At 50.1% G+C, this 13,199-nt stretch overlaps 2 protein-coding genes across 3 annotated transcripts in view; both read right to left on the reverse strand.

The window, feature by feature from the left end:
- LOC112145858 (calpain-15) overlaps positions 1-7,047 on the reverse strand; it is an 11,851-nt gene extending 4,804 nt beyond the window's left edge. For both annotated transcript variants that reach the window (XM_024271319.2, XM_024271317.2), the window contains exons 1-6: positions 6,742-7,047; positions 5,619-5,806; positions 2,552-3,527; positions 712-920; positions 464-647; positions 125-348 (exon numbers count right to left, since the gene is read on the reverse strand). In XM_024271319.2, coding sequence (XP_024127087.1) covers positions 125-348; positions 464-647; positions 712-920; positions 2,552-3,527; positions 5,619-5,779 — 1,754 coding nt within the window. In that variant the 5' untranslated portion in view covers positions 5,780-5,806; positions 6,742-7,047. The remainder of the gene's footprint in view (positions 1-124; positions 349-463; positions 648-711; positions 921-2,551; positions 3,528-5,618; positions 5,807-6,741) is intronic.
- A 2,433-nt stretch (positions 7,048-9,480) lies between these two features.
- LOC112145895 (NACHT, LRR and PYD domains-containing protein 12) lies at positions 9,481-13,199 on the reverse strand. Its single transcript, XM_024271375.2, has 8 exons — positions 12,586-13,199; positions 12,081-12,254; positions 11,699-11,872; positions 11,439-11,615; positions 10,777-10,950; positions 10,463-10,639; positions 10,051-10,224; positions 9,481-9,967 (listed from the first exon to the last, which is right to left on the reverse strand). The coding sequence occupies exons 1-8, from the start codon at positions 12,813-12,815 to the stop codon at positions 9,958-9,960; spliced, it is 1,290 nt and encodes a 429-aa protein (XP_024127143.1). The 5' UTR covers positions 12,816-13,199; the 3' UTR covers positions 9,481-9,957.

Below are 13,199 nucleotides of genomic sequence, written 5' to 3' on the forward strand. Positions count from 1 at the left end.
CCATCCATCCATCCATCCATCTATCATCCATTCATCCATCCATCCATCCATCCATCCATCCATCTATCATCCATTCATCCATCATTCATCCTTCATTCATCCATCCATCATCCATCCTCCTGACCCCGCCTCCTTGGAGCTCAGCATTTTGGCCCAGATCAGGTCCGTATCGATGGGGTCCTCTTTGGGGTTGGTGGCGCTGACCTGGAGGGCCAGAGACTCACAGGGCGCCCCCGTCAGCGTGGAGAGGCCCTCGATGGCGCGGCCCGCCTGCAAGGAGAAGTACGATCCGTGGAGCTTGGCCAGAGCTTTCTCTATCAGAGCCACCCAGAGCTGCTTCCGCTGGGCCTGGGGGGGCAGAAGGTCCAGGATTCAGACAGAAATGTGACCCCAAAGTCCACCAAACAACAAATGATGTTTTTAATAAAAACGTTTGGTCCCACCTCCAAGGACGCCGTCTCACCTGGGAGAAGAGGAGGTGTCCGCTCTCGTCACACGGCAGCATGTCGTCCACCAGCACCGTGGTCCAGGAGCCGTCCTTGCAGAGGCGGACCTGGTACGCCCCCTCCGGACACAGCGAACGGGTCACCATCACCCTCTCCACCAGCTCCGGCCGCTCGGCTAGAACCGCCAGGGCGCTCAGGAACCTGCACAAAGGGGCGTTTACCCACTGCCCACTGAGTCGGGTCATCGGGTAGAACGCTCTCTCACCAGCAGTTACCCAGAAGCCCTTGCAGGATGTCAGACGGCCTCACCGTGTGGAAGACTGACCACCTGAGCCCGCGGTCCCTGAAGCCGCAGCAGCTGATCTCTTGAGGTCGGAGCCACTTCTTGACGCGCTGCTGGACGCCGTCGTCCGGCGGGAAGCCCACAGACTTGGAGTTCGGAGGGAAACTGTCGTCCACAAACACCACCGAGTTCTGCAGGAACCAACCAGAACAACGTTGGGCGTCGGACTGAACCAGGTTTTCCCGCTCTGTCCCGCCTCCTCTGGAATTCTGTCAGGATGCTGCTGTTCTTTCTCCCTTTCTGTTTTCCACAAGTGCACAGGATTATGGGCGGGGCTACTTGCTGCACCTGGAACTCCTCATCACTGATGCACACAACCCTGTTCATCTCTTCACTATCTGCTAGTCCGTCGATGTTCTGACCCTTTTCTCTTTTGATCCCGTTTTTTCTGTTTTCACCTGTTAAATACAGTGAAAGTTAAATCAAGTTTTCTCTGATGTCTGCAGCCGGGTTCTCCTGCCCTGACATCTGCTCACCTGTCCTCCATCCGAACCATCTCTCCTTCTCCTCCCTCTGCAGGGAAAACTAACAGAAATCTACTGAACGTTTACTTTGGATATTCTGTTTTCTGAAGATAGTTTGACAGTTCCTAATGATCTTGGAAAGGTGAAATATCCTTATTGAAAATAGAAAATTAATTTAACAACCAAAAATTTTAAAATAAATAAATGTAAAAAATGTAGCATCAGAAGAGAGAAAATCCTCTTTAAAGTTCTGGTTCTGACGTCTGTCCTCTCCATTTCACATCCGGCCCTTTCAGAACGCGGATGACACCCATCGACTGTATATAAGAGCTGGACTGAGTGACTCCACCCCCATTGTGTTCCAAACAGGAAGTACCCCCAAAATCCCACAGAATTCAATGTAGAAATAAACAGCTGTTATCAGTCATTCTATTGGTCAAAATGTCCGTTCTTGATCTGATAACTTTTTACATCTTCCTGATAATCCTCATTTTTTCTGTAGTTCAAATTATTCAAGTTGGCCAATCAGATGCCTCTGTAAAAGTAGGCGGAGCCTGCTGGCCCCCATGTCCAACATTCAAAAGAAGTGGAAGTGGAAGGGGTGTGGCTTTCCAACAAGCTCACTCCTGATTGGGGAGAGTGGTTGCCATGGAAACACAGACTCAGACCAACTCGGACTAATCACTGCTACACCGCACAAATGGCGACTGGGTTGACTTGGTTTGGTTGGAGGGGGAAGTAAACCGTTTTCTGTTGGGGGTGGGTGTCCACGCTCAGTCCAGTTCTCTGATACAGTCTCTCATTCTCACTCCCAACTCGTCACATACAGATGTTTGGTTAAGCCCCTCCCCCCACGTCACTTGTTGACGTGTTGGGTGTCCCCATTAAATCACAGGTCCCCAACTGGAACGGTCTAGTACCAGAACCCAGAGGGCACCAGTACCCTGACCCGGTGCTGGTTTGAGTCCAGTACTGCATCTGGTCTGGTGTAGGGTTAAGGTTATGGTACCAGTTCTGGGTTATGGTACCGGTACTGGGTTATGGTACCAGTACTGGGTATTGGTACCGGTACTGGACGCGTCCCGAGGACCAGTGTGCATCCGGTACCGTGTCCCGAGGGTTGCAGACCCTTGATTCTATGAATAGGCAACATGACAAAAAACGGCGAGTTGGAGACGCCCAAAACGTCAAAAAGTGTCGCGGACTCTTTAACCAAACATCAACGTGTGACGGCTTTGGGGACGTGTTGACGTATGCTGGTGGTGTAATCAGTCGGCTGCGTCTGCAGCTGCGCAGACCTGTCTGCAGAAGCGGACGATGTCCTCCCACAGGCCCCGCGCCGCGCCCTCGTCGCTCTGCCGCAGCGCCTCCACCAGCCGGCTCTCCTGCCTCGCCGAGGACGCCGCCGCTCTCAGCTGCTGGGGGGTGTGGCACGCCAGGCAGTGTTTGGCCGTGACCTGGTTGATGAGGGTGCACGCCGGACAGGACCACTCGCAGACGTCTGCAGGGTGGGGGTCTGATGCAGACGGCGAAGGACACGCCTCCTCTTTGAGGACGCTGAGCCTCCGGGTGTTGAGCAGGTCGGCCTGTGGGGGGGGCTGCGGGGCCGTTGGAGGTTGAGGAGACGTCGGTCTGAGCCTCGGGCCGGTTTCTGGGGGGGGGACCTCTCTGCGGCTGCAGGGGACCGGGTTGTTGGTGCCTGGGGGGGAACCCGTGTTTGGATGTGAAGCTTCCAGCGGGGAACTGTCCCCCCGCATGGAGAGGGAGAGCGCCCCCGCCGCCCCGTCCTGCTGGCTGCACACTGCCGGCATGAGCAGCGCCTCTGCCGGGATCTGGGGCAGGGAGAGTTTGCGGGGGCCCCCACAGGCGGAGCAGGACATGGAGGTGGGGGTGTTCTGCAGGGTGCAGCGCAGGCAGTCCCAGGACCGGCTGCTTTTCTCCGCCTTCGTCTGGTTCCGTTCGCCTGACGGCGCCCTCAGCAGGCCAGAGCAGCTGCTGGAGCGCTGGGGGCGGGGCTGGTCGCCGGGGGGGTCCGGAGGTTTGCAGTAGCTGCACAGCGAGCACGTGAGGCTCCTGGGGGAGTTGGTCAACGTGCAGCGGGGGCAGGACCATCCAGAACCGGGTCTGCTGGTGCCGGGTCTCAGCCAGCGGGGAACGGATCCTCGCCGGGGGGCTTCACAGATGGAGCAGCGGGGGGCGCCCGCCGAGTTCAGGAAAGTACAGCAGCCACAGGTCCACTGGGTCTGGAGCGCCGGCATGGAACCGGAGGAGAAACTGCAGACAAACACAAACCCGACATGAACGGCGCTCGAGAAGCTCAAAGGATCATCGTGAAGTTCTGCTTCAACTCCTGGAGTTTACGTCTCCCAAACTCCAGCCGGAATCTGGGTCAACATGTTCTGAGTTCACAGTAGAAACTGCTCTGACATAAAGAAGAATTCCGTTACAAATCGATTCCAAAAACAGATTCAGAACTGCTTCAAACACAGGTCTGAAACCAGATCAGAACTATGAAAAAGATCTGGTTCTGATCAATAGACGATGCAGAGAGAAGATGAGAGAATCTGATTCTGAGGTGGAAACATTAAAATGCACAAACATGGAAATAAAACCAGAAGTTGCTGCTGCATGTAAAGCGGCTCAGAGCAGAAAAACAACCAACATTGTTTCTACAAGATTTCTGCATCAAACAGATCACTTCCTCTGAGCCGTCCCGCAGAGCTGGAGGAGGAGCTACTGCATCTCCTCTGGTGTTCCACAAGGCTCTGTTCTTGGATCCCAGGAGCAGACAGTCAGAGCAGACGGTCAGAGCAGACAGTCAGAGCAGATGGTCAGAGCAGACGGTCAGAGCAGACGGTCAGAGCAGACGGTCAGAGCAGACGGTCAGAGCAGACGGGTCATATGCGTGTGAAATAGGTAAACCGTGTTTATTTTGGTTATCTTGGGAACTTTCTTCGCTTCAGTTTAGACTCGGTTTGGATCTCTGATGTTTCTCTGGATTTTCATCCCGTTTGACAAACATCTGCGCAGACGCTGGTTCGTCTGCTCTCGGTGTGTCCGTGGTCATCTACACCTGAGGTGTGATCCTCGAGTTTCTTCCCTCTGCAGCTCTGAGGTGTTAACATGACAGGGATTAATAGAGGGATGTGGGTTTGGGAGGAACCGGCCCGGAAACAGCTGCTGCAGAACGACTGTCATGACGAACATGGAAGATTTCCCAGCAAGCACCACAGCAGACCTCCGTCAGGAACACATCAGTGGAATTCATCAGCTGAAGGTCTGAGACGGGCTCAGTGTCATGCAGCTCCTGACGTGCCGTCGGCTCTTCATCTTCCTGCTTTACAGTTCATCAGATCCATCCGGATCTTCCGGTCTTCCAAAGGGAATTCCCAGCAGACAGCTCATGTGTGCTTCCATCTTTTGGGATTTCTTCTGCATGGCTTCATTTCCTGTCAGTGCGTAACCTGATCCCTGACTCGGGCTGGAGGAGGACTGGAGCCTCACTCTGACTGGGATGCATTTCCAGATGATACGAGCAAAGAGGCAACAGGGATAAATATGGTCGGCTCAGGTTTTGGTCCCATCGATCAACTTTTACCAGCAAAGCTTTTATAAGACAAGAAAACGTTTCTGAAGGATCCAGTCTGAGGATCTCCTTCAACCAAAAATCACTGACTGATGTTCAGGTCACAGTGGAACTGAACAAAAGTTTATATTTCATAATGCTAAACTTCTGGCTACAGCTGGATTGTTTTTTGTGCTAATGACCAATTCTGATCATTTTTCTTCATGATCTTCAGAAAAAAATCTTTTTGCAGATTCTTTCAAATCAACGTAAAAAGCAGCAGAAATGAGAGATCCTCCTGGGAGGAAAGAGAATCCATCTGCTAATCTGATGGAGACATTTCACTTTCTCTGCTCTAGAACAGACTCCGCCTCTCCGTGTTCTGGAACAGACTCCGCCTTCTTCATCTCCACTGAAATACAGACTCCGCCTCTTTGTGTGTTCTAGAACAGACTCCGCCTATCTGTGTTCTGGAACAGACCCCGCCTCTCTGTGTTTTAGAACAGACTCCACCTCTCTGTGTTGTGGAACAGACCCCGCCTCTCTGTGTTTTGGAACAGACTCCGCCTCTCTGTGTTCTGGAACAGACTCCGCCTCTCTGTGTTTTGGAACAGACTCCGCCTCTCTGTGTTCTGGAACAGACTCCGCCTCTCTGTGTTTTAGAACAGACTCCGCCTCTCTGTGTTCTAGAACAGACTCCGCCTCTCAGTGTTTTAGAACAGACCCCGCCTCTCTGTGTTCTGGAACAGACTCCGCCTCTCTGTGTTCTGGAACAGACTCCGCCTCTCTCTGGTTCTCACCTGCGTTCTCGATGTCGTCCAGCGATCTGTCGTGGGATGAAGGAGCTCTGGCTACTCCTCAGACACCCCGTGTTGGGGGAGGGGGGCAGAGCCCCACCCCTTGGAGGACCATCACTGTCGGTCTCGTCAACCAGGAAGGAGGAAGACGAAGAGCTTCCCATAATGCAGCGGGCTCATATGGCAGGGATCTGAAACACAAAGGTCATGAGAGAAAGCTGCAGGAGGAGGAGCCAGGAGGAGGAGCCAGCAGGATGCAGTCATGCATCTTCATGTGAAGGAGACACCAGTTCTGTAAGCAAACAACCCGTTTTTGGAAGATTCATTTGTCTTTTCCAGAACAGCAGGATGTCTCCAGGATGTCATTCTGACTGATGCAGAATCACGAGAAGATGAGAAGTTCCACCTGCAAGTTTGAAAAACTGCAGAAATCGGAGAGAAAACCAGGATTTCTCTAAAACTGAAGATAAAAACTTTTGAAAGCTCGTGAAGTAAGAGTCGCCTCCTGATCTCCATCTGCTTGAAGATCAGAAAGGACTGAAATTTGACATGAAAACTTCTTTTAGGATTCTGCAGTTCTTCAAAACTTGGTGAAGCTGAGAGACTTTCTCCTGAGAGAAGAGTTGGACTGAAAGGTGACCCGGATCTCGTTCTGAACTTTAACCCTTCAGGTTCTGAAGAACTTTCGTGGCTTCATGTACAGTTACAGCTGGAGTTCTGGTCCTGCAGCTTCCCGGTTCAGAGGAATCCTGCACGTGCAGAAGCTGCATCAGATGACGATGAAGGTCTCCTGCAGGTTCCTCCTCCTCCTCCTCCTCTGTCCCATCTCTCCCTCTGGAGGAGCTTTTGTCCTTGAAGAGGATCCTGGCTCCACGGGACCTCTCGCCTCCGTCCAGATCCCGTCCAGAAACGTCACGTTTCTCCACACGTCATTTGTTTGGATGTAGACGCACGTGCCGGGATCCGGATGAAAGTGTCCGCGCGCGCGGCGGCGCTCTGCGCTTCACTGCAGATGCTGAACTGCTGATGCTGAACTTCAGACTCCAGGTAAGCCGGCGCACCTGCAGTCCCGCTGCAGACTGCAGCGCGCGGACACGACGGAGCCGCTGAGGACACGCGGACTCACCTGAGCGCGCGGAGGACGGCTCGCGCGGCGGGCAGGAGGGCGTCCGTCCCGGCAGTCGGAGGTGTCCGTGCACGCTGTCATGATGCATCCGTGCACGAGCACAGAGGACCACAGCTGAGCCGCGAGGCTGCGGGCGTGCGGGCAGCATCACTTCCTGTCCGGGACTTCAAAATAAAATCTCTGCTGCAGTTCGAAAAGTGTTTAAATAAATAAATAAATTCTTTCTTGTGAACCTCAAACGGAGATCAGAGAGTTGACAGAGACAAACCTTCACTTCCGTTCTCCTTAATTAAAGACCCACTGCAGTGAAAATTGTTTCCCCACAGATTTTTTTGGCATTTTTCTGGTGACTGAGGACATAAAGTAAATTAATCTTATTTCTGCAATTCTGAGTATTTTTTTTATTAAAACTGTTGTGAATCGGGAGCAGAGGAATAAATGCAGCCTGCAAAAAGATTGTATTTGTGACATAAAAATGCGCTGGGCGGGGCCAGAAGCTCCCTGCTCCGCCCCATTCTGACGTATCCACGTACAGACAAATAGATTCATGTATTCTACATCTGGACTGAACTGGACTGATAACCCCTCCCCCGTCATTCGAAACAGGAAGTGACCACTGGCTCCTTTTCTGATATTTTTTCCATAGTTCAAGTTATAAACTGACCAATCAGGTAAAGGATGTCCCCACCTCCAACATTTGAAATGATTGAGAGACTTTGTGTAGCCCGTTTTTAAGTGGTAGGGGTGTGGCTTTCCAACAAGCTCACTCCTGATTGGTGAGAGAGGTTGCCAGAGAAACAGACCAATGATGACATCTGGCTCCAACATGGCGGCGTCTGTACCGCGCAAAAATGGCGACTGAATTGACTTAATTTTATTAGATCCATTGCCGTTGGGTGGCATCATACTCACTCGGTCCAGTTCTTTTATACAGACAATACATCAAACTAATGGCTGTATAACTCTGATATTGATCACCATTTTGGTCACACCGTTAATGTTAGGTTGAGGGTGTGAGGGGCTGTAAGCTAGCTGCACAGAGTGCAAACAGACTGGTGATGGAATGGGGGCGGGGTTGTGTCACACTAATGGTCCTGCCCACAACCAGGCGGTGAATTTCTAATGATCTCCTGTCGCTCTGCAGAAACTATGTCCAAGAAAACGACACTGAGATTTAGATTTTGGCTAAAAACAGCATCATCATAATAAAAGACGACAGGGAACGCTTAGGAAACATCACAAGATGATCGGAACGGTGAAAGGAAGATCTCTTTTCCTCTAAGTAAAACAACAAACACCAAACAATATGAAAAATAAAATATATATATGCATTAACATGAATTATACTTGTCAACAAATTTGGCAAAGCCCAATAAAACAACTGCTGACTGTCCAGTGATCCAGGTGTTAGCCAGAGTGAGGAAGTAAAACCTAGAAATAAACCAAATAATTGGAACGTTTAAAGTAAAAGACAAAATACTCGTAAAATGAGACAGAAGACCTAAAAGAAAAAACTAGAAAATAATTTCAGAGCTGTTGGCAGATTGAACCTAAACATTGAAATCTCTTATAAAAATCCAAAGGAGAAGTTTAGAATGAAGGATTCTTCAAACAGGAATCAGCATCTGCAGTTGTCTAAAAAGAGAGCAGATTTATTCTACGTGCACATGGATCACGTGCACGGAAAAAAGTCAACACAACTTCAAGAGTCATTTATAATGACATCCGATTCAAAGCCGAACAAACAAATGTTGCTGGAAGAACTTCTCAATAGAAACAGACGTTCCAGATTCCCAAAGCCTGGAAATCTGGAGTGAAAACAATAACTGCACTGCAGGGGTTTCATGGCTTTGTTATGTAGCCATAAAGAGACGTGGTATTTATGGTTGATAGATCCCACCTGTCTGGTTCACCATCAAAGAGGTCATGGAAGAAGGTGAGTTCATCACTCATTCAAACCTTTCCTCCCAGGAACTAAAATCAAAGCTACTGCAGGACACAGGAGAAACCCGTCAGAGTAGAGGATCCGCTTCTGGAGGGTAGCTCCAGATGAACTCCGACCTCCATCAGCATCCAGGGTCTAAAAATGAACAGTTCAGCATCACTACGAAGGAGCAGATTCCATCCTGACCTCCAGCCTCCAAGAACATCCGTCAGAGAATGCTGCCAACTTTTCAGGAAGCTCCATCACATCCAGAACGTTTGGAAGAAACAGATGAAGAGCAGCTGCAGCCTAAGTGGCAGAGGAGCTCTCGACATCACACCTTCATCTGAGTGTGGCTTCACGTTTTTAGAAACGTGGAGTCCTGAAAGCTGGAGAAAAGTTCAGATCTTTGCTGGAATCTTTTGGGATTTGATCCATTTTTACCTTCAGAGGTCTTTCCTATGCCCATATAAGGGCGGCAGGTGAAGGACAGTATGCAGTAGGAAGTACCCCCCCCCCTCCCCCATCAGATCAAATCGAGCCAAAATGAAGATATAATAATGTTTGAGAATATCCAGAATTAATCTACATAAGCGTTCCTGTTCTGTTGCATTGTGGGATGTTCTCCACTGTGTGGCGCTGCAGCACAAAAGCTCAGACCAGCCTGCAGCTCTCTGAATCCTTCCCTCTGACCTGGTCCAGTCAGAACATCTGACTGGATCTGTGTGATGATCTGATGACCCGGGCAGTCATTCTTCAGACCAGCGACCCAAACACGGTTCCACTAAACCTTCTCAGGAAAGATTTGAATCATGTCAGGAGACAAAACATTTATTCTTTCAAAAACCAGAATCAGGATCTCTGAGAAGCAGGAAATACAGAAGTAAAGAAGGATTTGCTGCACAGAAGTCTTCATTTCTGGACTCTTTAAAACACCATCATAAGTCTTATTTTAAATACAGTCTTTTCTACATTATTGATCTAAATGATGTATAATAACTGAAGCCTGAAACCACCTGCTGCCTCTTGAAGCTTCAGCTCCATTCAGTCATGATCACAGGAACACAAGTGAAGGAAATCACACAAAACAACACAAACTTCTTCCAATAAAGTCTGACAATCACTCCAATATAAAAGCTGAAGCACTAACTCCCATGATGCACCTCACCCACTGCAGTAGGTGAGGTTTATTGTTCTGTTTAGGATCCAGCAGGCGTGTTGATGTGGTGCCCCCCCCCAACACGCCTTGGAGACATAAATACCCAGAAGGCCGTATGGTTGATCCCATGCAATCACTTCCATCTGTGGAGAAAACGAGGAAAGCAGGAAGAGAAGTTTACAGCCTGCATGGATGGAGTTCTCACACTGACAGCAGCCGGACCGACCTCAGAGTCTGCAGGTGGACGTCTGGACTCTCCACCAGATCCTTCAGCTCACAAACATCTGCATCCTCCAGATTGTTGAACCTCAGGTCCAGTTCTGTCAGGTGGGACGGGTTGGACTTCAGAGCCTGGACTAGAGCCGCACAGCTGATCTCTGACAGACCACAACTCCATAACCTGAATGCAGAGGGAGCAGGAAACGAGTCAGCGACATCAGATCAGTGACATAGACGAAGGTCTGAGCTGCACAATGGTGTCATCAGAGGGTTTCTGCAGGTTCTGGATCTACAAAGACATTTGTGGGACAAAACAACAAAGACGCTGAAGGACAATTCCAGCTCTGGAAGATCTTTCTGATCATCGATGAGATTCTGTTGGTTCTGAAACATCAAGATCTCCATCAGGAGAAAGTGACCTCAGAGTCTGCAGCCGGCAGTCTGGACTCAGCAGAAAACCACACAGATGCTGAACTCCTGAGTCCTGCAGGTTGTTGTTGCCCCGCAGGTCCAGTTCTGTCAGGTGGGACGGGTTGGACATCAGAGCGCGGGCCAGAGGTCCACAGCTGATCTCTGACAGACTGCAGGCGTTTAATCTGAAACCAGAAAAAACAGGTCAGAGTTCAGACTGGAAACAGTGAACTGGAGAAGTGCAGACGGGAAGGAGAGGAAACCAGAACCGGGCTCTGATGTTTCAGAACAAATGTTCAAACTAAAGCTGCATGTGCATCACCTCAGAGTCTGCAGTCGGCAGTCCGCATGCTGCAGAAAACCACACAGATGCTGAAGTCCTGAATCCTGGAGATCGTTCCCGCTCAGGTCCAGTTCTGTCAGGTGTGACGGGTTGGACATCAGAGCCGAGCCCAAAGACGCACAGCTGTTCTCTGACACACTGCAGTTCTTCAGCCTGAGTCCAGAATACAGCACACGATCAGATCAGCTCTGCTCTTCACTTCAAGGTTCTCTGGATGTGAAGGTTCTGAACAGGATCAGAAGAGGTTCTGTCTGAAGATCAGAGGAGGTTCTGACTGGAGATTAGTGGTGGTTCTGACAACAGGATCAGAGGAGGTTCTGTCTGAAGATCAGAGGAATTTTCAGACTGAAGATTAGTGGTGGTTCTGTCAACAGGATCAGAGGAGGTTCTGTCTGAAGATCAGAGGGGGTTCTGTCTGAAGATCAGTGGTGGTTCTGTCAACAGGATCAGAGGAGGTTCTGACTGAAGATCAGTGGTGGTTCTGTCTGAGGATCAGAGGAGGTTCTGACTGAAGATTAGTGGTGGTTCTGTCAACAGGATCAGAGGAGGTTCTGACTGAAGATCAGTGGTGGTTCTGTCAACAGGATCAGAGGGGGTTCTGTCTGAAGATCAGTGAGTGGAGAATCCGACACAGAACTGACCTCAGAGTCTGCAGCCGGCAGTCTGGACTCAACAGAAAACCACACAGATGCTGAACTCCTGAGTCCTTCAGATCCCAGTTGTAGCTCAGGTCCAGTTCTGTCAGGTGGGACGGGTTGCACATCAGAGCCAAGACCAGAGCAGAACAGTTGATCTCTGACAGACTGCAGTCATCCAGTCTAGATGGAAAACGGCCAAAATGGATCAGCTCCATAAACCACAGAAGAAGAGAACGTGTTTCTCCTCAGAGGTGGAGTGTGACCTCAGAGTCTGCAGCTTCAGGTCCGGATGCTGCAGAAAACCACACAGATGCTGAACTCCTGGATCCTGAAGCTTGTTCGCGCCCAGGTCCAGTTCTGTCAGGTGGGACGGGTTTGACATCAGAGCTGAGATCAGATCCGACCAGCTGATCTCTGACAGACTGCAGTTCTTCATCCTGAGTCCAGAAGAAAACAATTGTGAGTGTTCATAAATGCACGTCAGAGTTCTGGTGGTTCTGTGAGGACAGCAGTGGTCCTCTGGTTCCTCCTCCAGACCAGGATCTTAGAGAAACCTGAACATCATCTGGAGTCTGCTCCTTGAGTCCACTGAGGAGAACAGTGAAGATCGGTAAAACATGCAGAACATGGGAGTCGAGTTCCGACCTCAGAACCTGCAGTTTGCAGTTCGGACTCTCCAGTCCAGAACACAGAAGGTTCACGGATGGATCCTGGAGCTTGTTGTCACTCAGGTCCAGTTCTGTCAGGTGGGACGGGTTGGACTTCAGAGCCGAGGCCACCACCTCCCAGTGGGTCTCCGAGAGCTCACAGCCGCCGAGTCTGCCACGAGAAAAGACCATGTAAGCAGATCAGAGTCCTTCACCTGAAAACACCTGGAGGTCTTTCTCTACGTCTGACTGCAAAGACCAGGAATCCTCGTCAGACTCTTCTGCTGCAGCTGGAGGAGAAAACCTGCAGCTCCATGCAGCTCCTCATGTGATCTGAAGCTCACATCTGGACCACAAAGAGTCCTGAGTGAGGAGGTCCACGGTTCAGAGTAACCAGGCTGGTCTGCAGACCTGTGGGATCTGGAGGGCGGGTCTTTGAACTGTTGATTTCACAATCCTCTCCTGTGTAACATGAACCCAGAGGAGCAGCGTAAACGTCTCACCGAGCCTTCCTGCACCTCCTGACAGCTGGGATCAGTCCCTGCCGACCCTCTGCAGTGGATTCACGTCTGTACAGGTCCAGCTCATCCAGAACCTCCCCTGACATCTGCAGCACATCTGAGCCGCTCATCATGAAGCCGTCTGAGACCTGAGGCAGCAGCTGGGACCAAACAAACGGACTGGACTGAAGGTTTCTGTTTCTCTGAAGCCCCGCCCCCACAGAGGAAGTCATGTGGCTTCCCCTGCAATCTGTGCATGGAGTCAGAGGAGCTTCCTGCAGTCACGAACACGCCCTAAATGACACAAACTTACAAAGTAATAATGGTGATATAAAACATGTTTGAAATGTGAATCTGAGCTTATTGGAGTCTGCCTTTAAAATAAGAGAGTTTGACTCACAAGAACGGCATCGTGAATCATAGTTCAGGACATTTCTGCTTTTGTGTTTTTCCTATGATAGTTTGCTGTCAGTTATAAATCCTAAAAATGAGTTTTTGTACTTTTTCTAATAGAAAGCCGTTTTTGTGTATTTGTTGCTCAAATTTTCTAGATATTAAAGTTTCAGTTTTATTTAAATGTAGTGATAAATTTGGATGAAAAAACTCTGAACTTTCGT

Source organism: Oryzias melastigma, linkage group LG8 (genome assembly GCF_002922805.2).
Source record: "Oryzias melastigma strain HK-1 linkage group LG8, ASM292280v2, whole genome shotgun sequence".
NCBI lineage: Eukaryota > Metazoa > Chordata > Actinopteri > Beloniformes > Adrianichthyidae > Oryzias > Oryzias melastigma.

Coding starts and splice junctions, on each gene's coding strand:
- LOC112145895 (XM_024271375.2), bottom strand. CDS start 12,815: ATGACTTCCTCTGTGGGGGCGGGGCTTCAGAGAAACAGAAACCTTCAG. Junction 10,951..11,438: donor TGCCGGCTGCAGACTCTGAG/GTCAGTTCTGTG, acceptor TTCTGGACTCAG/GCTGAAGAACTGCAGTGTGT. Junction 10,640..10,776: donor TGCCGACTGCAGACTCTGAG/GTGATGCACATG, acceptor TTCTGGTTTCAG/ATTAAACGCCTGCAGTCTGT.